Consider the following 12,833-nt stretch of genomic DNA (forward strand, 5'->3'; position numbering starts at 1 on the left):
ATGTGGCTGCAAGGACTTGTGGTGTGCGTGTGCGCAGTGACAGCCACAGCGGATCAATCATGGCGTATAGTTGGTACCGATCAAGGCCCCGTCAAGGGGTACAGAGCGCCTGAAGGCCATTTCGTATTTTACGGGATACCGTACGCTACAACACCCATCGGTCCTAATAAGTTTAAGGTAAGTGAACGTTTAATTTTTTTATTAGTTAATTTTATTTGCCAGTTATTAAATTCAAAAGGTTAAAAATTCTTAAGTACGATACAAAATCAAAAATCAAAATATTCTTAATTCAAATAAGCATAAGAACTTTTCAATTGTCACGTTACAGTATTAATTTAGATGTTATAATATTACAATGGTTCAAAGTCTAGATGATGCTCAGAGGAAACGGCGAAAACATCACAAGTTAGTCAATTCTGCGAATTTAGACAAATGTGTTAATTAAATCACAAATACAATATATGTACTGACAAACTAATTTCATTAAATATACTAATGAGTATTTTTCCGGTTCTTTTCAGTAGAATTATCATTCTGACTCAGTGTATATAATATATACATATTTGAACATAAAATTATTTATTTATTTATTTACATAAGAATTATCAACATTAAGTCCTTAAATATATACAAATATGAATTAAAAATAGTTACTGTGTAAATGGTGACCGCATGGAATTGTGGCAAGAATTCTAGCATTTCCCCGTTTTATCGATATTCCGATCCTCTGGGCAAAAAACTCACTGTTAGTTACACATATAAATTAATATTGTAAAATAGTCATTTGGGACATAACATTTTAGTTCCCAAGGTTGGTGGCGCATTGGTGATGTAAGGAATGGTAATTATTTCTTACAGCACTATTGTCTATGGGTGGTGGTGACCACTTACCATCAGTGGCCCATTTGCTCGTCCGCCTACCGATATCATAAAATAAAAAGAAAACTCCTCGTGTCAGCTGATCTGAATAAAGCAAATATGCTCATTCCTAATTAAGTTAAGATTATATAATCGAAAGTGCAAACACAACCCTTAAATTTTCAAAATCTAATGTGTTTGACGACCTCCGTGGTCGAATAGTGTGTACACCGGTTTTCATGGGTACGCCACTCCGAGGTCCCGGGTTCGATTCCCGGCCGAGTCGATGTAGAAAAAGTTCATTAGTTTTCTATGTTGTCTTGGGTCTGGGTGCTTGTGGTACCGTCGTTACTTCTGATTTTCCATAACAGAAGTGCTTTAGCTACTTACATTGGGATCAGAGTAATGTATGTGATGTTGTCCAATATATAAAAATAAAATATAAAACTAATTTATCCAATCAAAATACTAATAACAACTAAGATCATGTAATATGAATCTACGTTAATATTTTAAAGTTTTGATGATATTTACAGCCACCACTTCCCCCTCCGTCTTGGGATGAACCCTTCGAAGCAATTCAGAAGTACGTAATTTGTCCACAAAAGATTCGGGATCGCGATACCGTGGGCGTCGTTTTGAATCCTCAAGAAGATTGTCTCATTACGAACATTTACATACCTGATACTGAAGAAACAAACTTGCCGGTCGTTGTTTATTTCCACGGCGGGTCATATCAATATGGTTATGGTAATGTAAGGACAGCAATAAATATGTTAAATAGTAAGAAAATTATTATAGTTAATTTTAACTATCGCATCGGCGCTCATGGATTACTTTGTCTTGGAACCGAAGATGTACCTGGTAATGCTGGTATGAAAGACCAAATTGCATTGTTACGATGGGTACAAAGGAATATTGCTAGTTTTGGTGGTAATCCAGATGATGTCACATTGAATGGATGGAGTGCGGGATCTTCAGCTGTCGATCTTGTCATGATCTCTAAACTTGCGAGAGGATTATTTCATAAAGTAATCCCAGAAAGTGGTTCTAACACCGCCTCGTTTAGTGTACAGGTCGATCCAATTGCTAATGCCAAGATGATTGCAAAAGAGCTAAACTTTGATGACGTTCATAATATAACTGCTTTAGAAGATTTTTATAAAAGTATTCCATTTGAAGAGCTATACTCTGTTGATGTTGGAAATCAACCTAATTCTGCCACAGTATTTGCTCCATGTATCGAACGTTATTTAGGTCAGGACATGTTCCTCGACGATTATCCAGCAAATATATTAAAAAGTGGTAACTATCCTAAGGTACCGATGCTTTATGGGGTCACTGAAATGGAAGGTATATTTCGTTTAACGAATTTCGACAAGTGGAAGACAATGATGAATGATAACTTTGCGGATTTTCTTCCGGAAGATTTGGGTTTTGAAAGAGAAGAAGAAAAGGAATACGTTGTACAAAAAATTAAGCATTTCTATTTTGGCGATGAACCAGTAAGCGAACGAAATGTTTTACAGTATGTACAATATTTTACTGACGCGATGTTTGCGTATGGAACGGCAAAAGCTGTTAAATTACAAGTCGAAGCTGGAAATAATCAAATATACTTGTATGAATACGGATATGCTGATGAGAATAGTGATTATATTATACACACAAACACACGCGGTGCGACCCACGTTGCGCAAACGAATGCAATCATGGATTTAAAGGATGAACACTTGCTATCAGACGCATACAAAAAAGTGAAAGTGCTTGTAAGAGACTTGTGGCTTAATTTTATTACGACTGGGTAAGAAATTATTTTTATAAAATTAACAAGTGAGCCATAATAATTAAGTATCAACATATTTAACTAATTGTTTTTATTACAAACTGGAAGAATACACAGCAACTAGGGTAAATTTCAATAAGGTTTCAAACTTCAAAAGCGCAATGGCCGCCTAGTGATGTAAAAAGTCGCAGGATCGATCTTGACCCCTTTGGTTATTGTCGTCCTCACTTCTAATACAAGTAATAAGCTTAAAAGAAGGGGTAAATAGGAATATTAGTAGTTCCTTAATTAATTTGAGGCATTAGTACAATTCTTTTTTTTTTTAATTGATTTAGTCTAGAAAATATTAAAGAGTTTTTGACTATCGACTAGTATTAAATATTCGAGAAAGTAATTTTCAGAAAGATAAAATTATTCATTACATTAACACTAAGGTATCGCGCGGAATTCTTGGTGGTAGGGCTTTATACAAGCCCGTCTGGGTAGGTACCACCCACTCATCAGACATTCTACCGCCAAACAACAGTACTCAGTATTGTTGTATTCCGGTTTGAAGAGTGAGTGAGCCAGTGTAACTAGAGGCACAAGGAACATAACATCATAGTTCTCAAGGTTGGTGGCGCATTGGCGATGTAAGGAATGTTTAATATTTCTTACAGCGCCATTGTCTATGGGCGGTGGTGACCACTTACCATCAGGTGGTCCATATGCTCCGGCAAACTAGGCCATAAAAAACAATGAATACTATTTTTACTGTATCCTTAAACATATTTTTTTGGGTATAATGTCAGTAAAATTCTTTTACAGGAAACCTGTTCCAGAAGGTTCTTCACACACACCATGGCCTCCTGTAGGCGAGAATAGAACTCCCTTCATGTTCATAGATAGAAACCTAACATTGAAAAAGCATTTTATACAAGATCGTGCTCTCTTCTGGGACGAAATTTATGAAAAATACTACAGAGTGCCTGTTCCACCATTCCCTTACTATTAACATTGACATCCGTGACGCTTGGTGTTCTGACTTTTTTATAACATAAAATATTTTAGTTATTTTTTACAATTTTTTATCGAAAGTTCAACAAAGATTTATAGGATAACTAAAAATAAAACTTTAATAAATATGTATGTATTATAATAAATGAAGGAATAATTTAAAAACAATTTTCTTTTTTCAATATCCCTATTTTGTTATTTTTAATTTAATAAGATTAAATATTTGAAACTTGTTATGAAGAAAATAAATCGGTTATGATGGTATCAAATATGAGCCAATAAGAAAGCCAAGCCAAGGCAATGGCAAGTGATTCCCTGGTCGTCAATAGCATCAAAAATTACTATAAGTATTTGAAACGGGATATTTACCACGTTTTTTATTTTTATTTGGTGGAGCTCGATATTTCGACATTATCTACGAATGTTTTGTTCACGAGACTGTTCTGTGTTTTCGTATAGTTTTGTTCGTGGTTTATAGGGCAGAACCAATCTGCGGCGTTTTTTGTTCGAGGATATATAACAGCTGCTTTTGAAAAAAAATGATTGTACTTGAATACAGAACAACATATTTCTTAGTACATATAAGCCAGGTAGAGTCAGGAGATATTTATTTTAATGGCGGTTTGCACGTTGAATATGGAGCACCATATGTCGCTCTAATATAACAAACACAAACTTAACAATGACATAGCTGTATTTATTTATTTATTGGTAACGCACAATATTAGTATTCACAAAAACAATGCAATCAAAAGAACAGGGGGCGGTGCAGTGTGAGACACCATTACAGGTATTTACAACACAATTGAATAACAAAACAAAATAATACACTCTTAAATTAATAATAAAAACTTAAACTAGCACAAGCTTAGACAAAGATATGGCTTAAGGTTTAACACAAACAATTGTAAACCTCCAAAAATAAAATTAAAAGTACAACAAAAACAATTAAAATTTGCCTCTGACAAGCCTCATTGAAACAAAAAAGATCGCATGGATCTTTTTTTAGTGTAGTCAGTACAAGGTATGGATAGATTATAACATAAACATACATAATCAGCCTATAAATTTCCCACTGCTGGGCTAAGGCCTCCTCTCCCGTTGAGGAGAAGGTATGGAGCATATTCCACCACGCTGCTCCAATGCGGGTTGGAGCAGCGTGGATAGATTATGCAGTAAGAATATATTATATGTAATATCATAAGCATTAAGATTCATTAGTCATTTTATAAGACTAAAGTTAATGTTACTACCGTTTATGAATAAAGAGTTAAAACTAATTATACTATACTACTGCAATACATGCGAAAGTCATTCTATCTATACGTCTGTCATTGTTATTTCACGGCCAAACCACTGAACTGTTTTAATAAATTTTGGTAAGAAGCAAGCTTGAATTTGAAAGAAGGCTTTTATGTGCCTAGTACCTAACGACCAATACCTAAAACGCGGGGAATGCCGCCGAGACGAAAGAAGCCGAATACTTTTAGAATAATACGCCCTAATAATCAAAGTTTTATTGCAATGACAGCTTACAGGCGCTTGGTATTCACAAACTCACTTTTTTTTTATTACGGAAAGCAGTCATACTCATACATGTAGAATTGTTCGGAAATTCTTATCTAATGATTAGGTAGTCAGTCCTAACCGTTTTTGTTTGGACAAAATCCCGCAAAAACGGAAAATAAAACCTCGATAAAACGAGAGCATTGAAAAAATAAAAATAATAATATTAGTATAGTTGCAGTTTTATTACAATGAGTTTGTAGGTAGGCTGCCCACAAGGTGGTCCGACGACCTGGTGAAGGTCTCGGAAAGCTGCTGGTTGCGGCACCAAGACCGGTCGTTGTGACGATCTTTGGAGGAGGCCTATGTCCAGCAGTGGATGTCCTTCGGCCGAGAGAGAGAGTTTGTTTTAAATTTATTTATTTGCAAAGCTAAGATGGATATAATTTAAGGCTACTTATGAATCGAAATTCTAGGTTACCTAAGACATAGGTGAAGTTTCTTTTTCTTAATTTAATTGTTTGGATTTTTGTGAGTATTAATAACACAGGCACTTTGCTGTTATACCCTATCCTACTGTTCAATTATATGATGTTATTTAAAATCTTCTATAATTCATGATACATTGTAAATAGGTACAGCCATGATATTATATTCTATTGTGTGTAATATTAAGAAATCCATATAAATGCTTCATCCATTCTTCGTTCCTTTCCTTGAAGCGCGACTTTATTACGAACTTCTCGTATAAAATTTCTAGGGATTCATGATATCATCGAAATTGGAATGAATACTATAATAAAACTGTATTATAAGAAATAATCTTTTTATGGAATTTTCTGTGTAAAAGTAAAGTAGAGTCACAACCTATAAATGTCCATCACCTGGGCTAAGGCAACTGTCGTTGAGGAGAAGGTTTCGAGCTTATTCCGCCACGCTTCAATGCTGTCTGGTGAATACACATGTGGCAGTTTCATTGAAATTAGAGTCATCATCATGGTGGTTTCAACCCGCAATTATCGTCAATAGCGCAATGGCTTAAAGGTCGCCTAGCGTTGTAAAAAATCGCAGGATCGTTCCTGACCCCTTGGGCTATTGTCGTCCCCACTCCTAACACAAGTATTAAGCTTAAAAGGAGGGGTACATAGGAATATTAGTAATTCCTTAATTAATTTGGGGCACTAGTACATTTTTTTTAATTCATTCAATTTAGAAAATATTAGACTGTTTTTGACTATTCGAGAGAGTAATTTTCAGAAAGTAAAATTATTCGTTACATGAATACTAAGGTATCGTACGTAATTCGTGGTGGTAGGGCTTTGTGCAAGCCCGTATGGGTAGGAACCATACACTCATCGTTTGGGGCATTGCTGCTATTCTTTAAAAAAATATATCATCGGTTAAGATGTACGCGTTCTAACCACTGGTTCATTTCGTCTCATCATTTTCTGGGTTCCTGTTGTAATTTGTGAGTGTCATTACTATTATTATTATCATGAATATAAAAACTTTATGGAATACGCATCGAGAAGCTAAAGAACAAAGAATCTGTTATATTCAGAATTATTTCGTAGTTATTGCAAACGTGTGCATTCTGTTATATTCAGAATTATTCCGCAGTTATTGCCAACGTGTGCATTTCTGACTATTATAAAACTTGTTGCAACCGCGTGGCGCAGTCAGTCTACCGGTGCCATCGATTCAAAATTAATCTTTCCTGACGAGTTTGAGACAATTCTAAAATCATCTGTAATTTCTTTCTGATTAAAAGTGTAGTGTAGTACTTGTGAGTTTTTTTTAAAAAGACTGACAGCAGCCGCGTCCTAACAAATCGTATAAATTGTAGCTGCTTTGCTGCAAATTACATGACGTATTCAACCCCGTTTTAAAAACACCAAGCGCTCGTGCAGCATTATAAAGTCGATCTCCCCTCAACCTAAAAAATATTCCAACTTCAATGTTCCAAATCATTAGTGCGGCGCCTGGGTTTTGTTTGTACCCCTGCACCTTGGATTAAGATGAGCGATCTCATCGATATCGATAATACTCTTATTTATAAAGAATTTTCCGCACCGTTAAGTCTATCGCCAACTCTGTATGAAATTACAAACTATTATCAACCGAATCGATGATGAGGTATCTGAAGAGCAAAGCCGATTCTGTTGGACTGGTGTTCTTATTGTTATGGAAATATGTTTCAACATTTAGCCTTTAAAACGTCAATTTATTTATAAATGCATAAACACATACTAGAATTGTAAGTGTCGTTTTGGTAAAAATTAATTTATTTTTCCATTTACGAATTCTTCGAATTAATTATACATAGTTCTTTCGATACTTGTTCATAAAAAGTTATTTGCATTTAAAAGTATCAACTCACGTTTTTACCGAAAAAAACTTCATAGCAATGATTCCACTTAATCATAATTCCATGAAATTATTGGTTGATGTTTATTTAACAATAACTTAATGTTCCAAAGGCACCAGGTATGAAAGAAAACTTTACCAATATGACCCTTTTTGTTTACGTTACTCGATAGCTTCGCAGATTGTAACTCAATCACGTTTTTTTTTTTCATTGCATCGTATATAAGGCAGATTTAAAAAACTCTACCGCGAAGGTCGGAACGGAAGGTTAAAATCTTATGACGTACCTTTTTTTTTTTAAAATTCGCCTTCAAAAGGGATAATTAAGGAATAATATTTGATATAGAAATTCATTTCAGTTATTAGAAATTTGGAAATTGGTTTAAGCTCATTTTAATGAGTTAAAAACAGTTGAAAACGTCAAATGTTTTCGAACATCACTTAAGAGAGCGAGAGTTTGTACAGAACTTTGTCATTTAGATAAGTAAAAGAAATGAGATACTGGCATCTTTTCCCTAGAACCTACAGAGGTGATAATTGAAAGCAATTAACCTAACGATGCCGCTCCTTCAATCTTTATAAAACTATTTTTGAATAACGTAATTAATAGGAGAGAGGTTAAATTGTTTGATGAACCTTCCTCGGCATTGGACGAGTAATTTTATAATACTCTACTGGGAAACGAAAGGTTCAGAGGCAAAGGCTTGCAGGTTGTCGGCCTTTAAGAAATGTTTCTTTTCTTGAAAGTATACTAAAACTAATATTATAAAGGGAGGGGGACTTTATGAGTTTTTGACATTCCAGAAAGTATACTCTGAAACCCAAACGTAGTCAACGGGCAACTAGTGATTAATATATTGTTACATAACAATTATTGAACATTATATTTTATATCAGAATTATAATTCATTGAAAGATTTTGGTAGTGCGAGTAGTTTTGTAACAAAATATAGTTCCTTAATAGTCGAATATTAGTCATAATAAAATAGGTAAAAAAAGGATATTAAGGTGAACATTTTTATCGAAAAGAAATATAATGATTATATTGATTATGTACTAAAAGTTAAAAAAAAAATTATTAGGTACAAATCGTCGCACCGCTCTTTACATGAATCTGGGTCATTGACCAGATTTAAAAATAAATTCTTGACTCATGACGTAATGGTCTCTAATATTCTAGTAGTCATGCCCTTTCATTTGATAACAATTTTATGAGGTTATGAAAAAATATGTTATCCGCCATTTTGTGGCGAAGGCCACCTTGGATTTACAAGAACACTGAATATATTCAATTGCATTGTCATCAGTGGGGATGTTACGGTTAGAGCATAGCAACTGTTGCTATCAAATATTATATATATATATCATCAGCCCACATTCGTCCACTGCTGGACATAGACCTCTCCAAACGCACGCCACTTTGGTCTTTCTTCGGCAACTCGCATCCAGCTCCTGCCAGCCGTCTTGCGCAAATCGTCACTCTACCTTGCCTGAAGACGTCCTACACTACGTTTGCCAAGACGCGGTCTCCACTCTAGAACACGATTTCCCCAACGGTTATTGGTTCTACGACAAATATGGCCGGCCTACTGCCACTTCAGCTTACTGATCCGGTGGGCTATGACTTTGTTTCTCTGACGGATCACCTCATTCCTGCGATCCCTCAGAGAGACTCGGAGAGTTGCGGATTGATATCAAATCAAATAAATATAAATCAGTATTATGGACCTAAGCAGTAACATAATACTCCATAGTACTGATTTGTCAACTGCGACATTTAACAATCCGCAAAAAATATTTGATACCAACAGTTGCTATGCTCTAACTGAACTAACGAACTTTGATAATATTTATGTAAAACATCGAGTTTATTTCTATATATGTAAATATAGAAATGTTTACTTGTGGTGGGCGAACCAGTGACCGAGCAAAGACAACAATGTACTATCTGTATGATCATGAACGGAAGCTTGAATGGGAAAACATAGAAACTGAAACTGGAACGACGGATTATGAACCGGGAGATTAGGTGCATTTAAGTTATAAGAAGAGATAATATTTAAAAATATAAACCTACGAATTTTAGAAGGTCATAAAACGATCGCTAAATTTTAACACATTGAATCGATGTCTATCAATCCATATTTTTAAATATCACAGAATCATCAAAAACATTGCTTGCTGATATATTAATTATCAATTTGTTAACATTTTATAATTGAGTTCATTACGAATTAATCAAACACGTGATCGTTAATATAGGCGTGCCCAATTTAATAATTGATTGATCGTTAATATAGGCGTGACTAATTTAATTAATTCATAAAAATAATTTAATGAAATGCGCAATTGCGTACCAAAATTTAATATAGTCTTCACCGTTTTTGAACTATTTTTCCGATTATTGTTATTATGCGTAATTTTTTTACATTACATTAACAGCCTGTGAATTTCCCACTGCTGGGCTAAGGCCTCCTCTCTCTTCGAGGAGAAGGTATGGAGCATATTCCACCACGCTGCTTCAATGCGTGTTGGTGGAATACACGTGTGGCAGAATTTCGTTGAAATTAGACACATGCAGGTTTCCTCACGATGTTTTCATTCACCGCCGAGCACGAGATGAATTTTAAACACAAATTAAGCACATGAAAATTCAGTGGTGCCTGCCTGGGTTTGAACCCGAAATCATCGGTTAAGATGCACGTGTTCTAACCACTGGGCCATTTCGGCTCTTATGCGTAACTATTTACGCAAATTGAATTTGTAAAATATTGTGTAAGGTACTTATTTAAAAAACATATCATCGATAGATTTATCAAGTACAAACAATGTTCATGTTAGGTCTTATTTCTCCTGGGAAATTACACTCACGGATCAATGTGTGACGAGAAACTCGATCAGCTATAAAATAAATTATCCTCTAGCTTGTATTAGTGATTGAAGTTCTTTATAGCGAAGGTATAATACGTTTTGATTCGACTTAATAGCAAACATCAATTGATATATTTTAATAATCATTAAAAATAATATTCAAAAACATTGTGAAATCTTCGGCACAGACAAACTTAAGGGTATGGGTGCTAATGTAAGTAAGTGTAATTCTTCTGTATTGTATAAAGGAATTTGCGTTTGAGTCTCTCATATACCTCTTCACATACTCCATGTTGCCTTAAGTGGTCCTCATCCCATTCCTTCTACGCTCATAATCACCAACTCTTTTAGTAACGTGTGTCTCCTCTCTGCGCCTCACCTGTCCATACCAAAACCAAAGAGTATTATAACATAATATTGATAACTTAAAAGTATATATTTTACTTTAATATATAATGTAAGTAGAAGGTTCTTGTAAGGTTCTATAAGATATGTTACTTCAGTATAATATTTATTTAAAAAGTTACAAGCAAAAGTTTAAATGGGTGAAAATATTGTTGCCGAAAACAATACTTCAAAAAGGAAATGTAGGTACTTGCCGCCAACACTCGCAACTCTTTCTATGGCTCGAACGGTGGCGGGGAAAACGGTAGCGTTTTTGAAAATACCTACTCGCGCCGCGTATCGGTACTTCACAATCTTATAAATTAAATGAGTATTAATAATGTTATATTTGATATCTAAGGTATCTAATCAGTTATTTTTAGAATGATCCTTAGCTCAAACTCAAACTCAAAATTCCTTTATTCAACATAGAAGCATTACACTTACTTATTAATGGTCAAAATAAACACTACCACCGGTTCGGAAAAAGGAACACCCTGACCGAGAAGAACCGGCGAAAGAAACTCAGCGGGACGTTTTTTTTTTTCAAATTAATTAGATACATAATTGTATATGAATAGAAACAGCCAGGAGGCGATCGTTTCATTCCCAAGGTGTGCTATCAAACATAAACTCACTAATTGTATAGCAACCTTTCGCACACAAGCGTTCCTTGATAATTTTTTTAAATTTGGCAACAGAAGCATTTTGAGCGCTTTCTGGGATCCTGTTGTAGAAGCGTATATATTGCCCCACAAAAGAGTTACTGACTCTATGCAGTCGAGTAACAGGAGTAACAAGATTGTGTTTGTTCCTTGTACCAATGTTATGAGAATCACATTTTCTCATAAAAACATTAATATTTTTCCGTACATACAAAACATTACAGAATATATATTGAGAAGCAGCAGTTAATATCTTAATTTCTTTAAATTTATACCTTAATGATTCTTTGGCGCCTAGGTTATAGATTGCGCGAATAGCCCTCTTCTGCAGCACAAATATAGTAGGGATAGCGGCTGCGTTACCCCAAAGCATAATACCGTAGGAGATTATACTGTGAAAGTAACTGAAATAAACTAGGCGAGCCGTATCAACATCGGTAAATAATCTAATTGTAGGTAGGTAGCTCAGAAAAGACAAGTCAAATCTGTTTAGATATGAACGCCAATCGAAGAATATAAAGACCAAATGAAAGTTAACAAAGATTACATTTATGTTATTAAATAATATGAATAAATAATACTCTATACGCATTGAATAAAATGCTATTTACTTAAAAATGTTCGTGTATTTGTTATATGGAAAACACGTATGTTACAGAAATATTCACTGTTTTTATTTCATCGTTACTAATATTATAAAAGAATAAATGAGTGAGTTTGGTTAGGATATCAAAGCAAGACCCCCCCCCCCCCGGGACCCCCCAAACCAACAACCACATTTATACAAAAAAAATTATGAAGTTTACACCTAAACCGTATCCGTATCAAAATCCGTTCGTTCGTTTTTTAAATTCATCCCGATAGAGATACATCCCGATAGATACAGATAGAGGAGTAATTTAAATATATGATATGGGAATCAAATATTGAAGAAAAATTAAAGATTTTTTTTTATATTCAGCAAAGAGGTTGATGGGTTCAGTATTATCAAAGATCAGCAATCATCATCGCGATTGAACCAAAGCGATGGCCTCGAGAGAATGGAGTCGCTTGCGACCTATTTAAATTTTAATCCATAGGCGATACGTAATTGTAATAAGCTTTCATTGTTAACCAAATACAAAGAGGACGTATCCATATCTAACGTAGATTTAATAAATTCTAGCTTTTGCCACAGTTTCGTTCGCGTATGAGGGGAGGCAGAGGAGTCGAGATGGCCCAGTGGTTAGAACGCGTGCATCTTAACCGATGATTTCGGGTTCAAACCCAGGCAGGCACCACTGAATTTTCATGTGCTTAATTCGTGTTTATAATTTATCTCGTGCTCGGCGGAGAGGGAAAACATCGTGAGGAAACCTGCATGTTCCTAATTTCAACGAAATTCTGCCACATGTGTATTC

At 34.8% G+C, this 12,833-nt stretch overlaps 1 protein-coding gene across 1 annotated transcript; it reads left to right on the plus strand.

Annotated features, from left to right (window-relative positions):
- LOC113396899 (carboxylic ester hydrolase-like) lies at positions 1-3,744 on the plus strand. The gene is made up of 3 exons (XM_026634979.2): positions 1-177; positions 1,395-2,662; positions 3,452-3,744. Exons 1-3 carry the CDS (start codon positions 1-3, stop codon positions 3,636-3,638), a joined length of 1,632 nt encoding a protein of 543 aa, XP_026490764.1. The 3' UTR covers positions 3,639-3,744.
- Positions 3,745-12,833: the final 9,089 nt, after the last annotated feature.

This window comes from Vanessa tameamea, chromosome 21 (genome assembly GCF_037043105.1).
Source record: "Vanessa tameamea isolate UH-Manoa-2023 chromosome 21, ilVanTame1 primary haplotype, whole genome shotgun sequence".
Taxonomy (NCBI): domain Eukaryota; kingdom Metazoa; phylum Arthropoda; class Insecta; order Lepidoptera; family Nymphalidae; genus Vanessa; species Vanessa tameamea.

What these genes read in the sequence shown, in the direction of transcription:
- LOC113396899 (XM_026634979.2), top strand. Translation starts at nt 1, where the DNA reads ATGTGGCTGCAAGGACTTGTGGTGTGCGTGTGCGCAGTGACAGCCACA. An exon ending in TCGGTCCTAATAAGTTTAAG is followed by an intron (nt 178 to 1,394) that starts GTAAGTGAACGT and finishes TGATATTTACAG; the next exon opens with CCACCACTTCCCCCTCCGTC. An exon ending in CTTAATTTTATTACGACTGG is followed by an intron (nt 2,663 to 3,451) that starts GTAAGAAATTAT and finishes ATTCTTTTACAG; the next exon opens with GAAACCTGTTCCAGAAGGTT.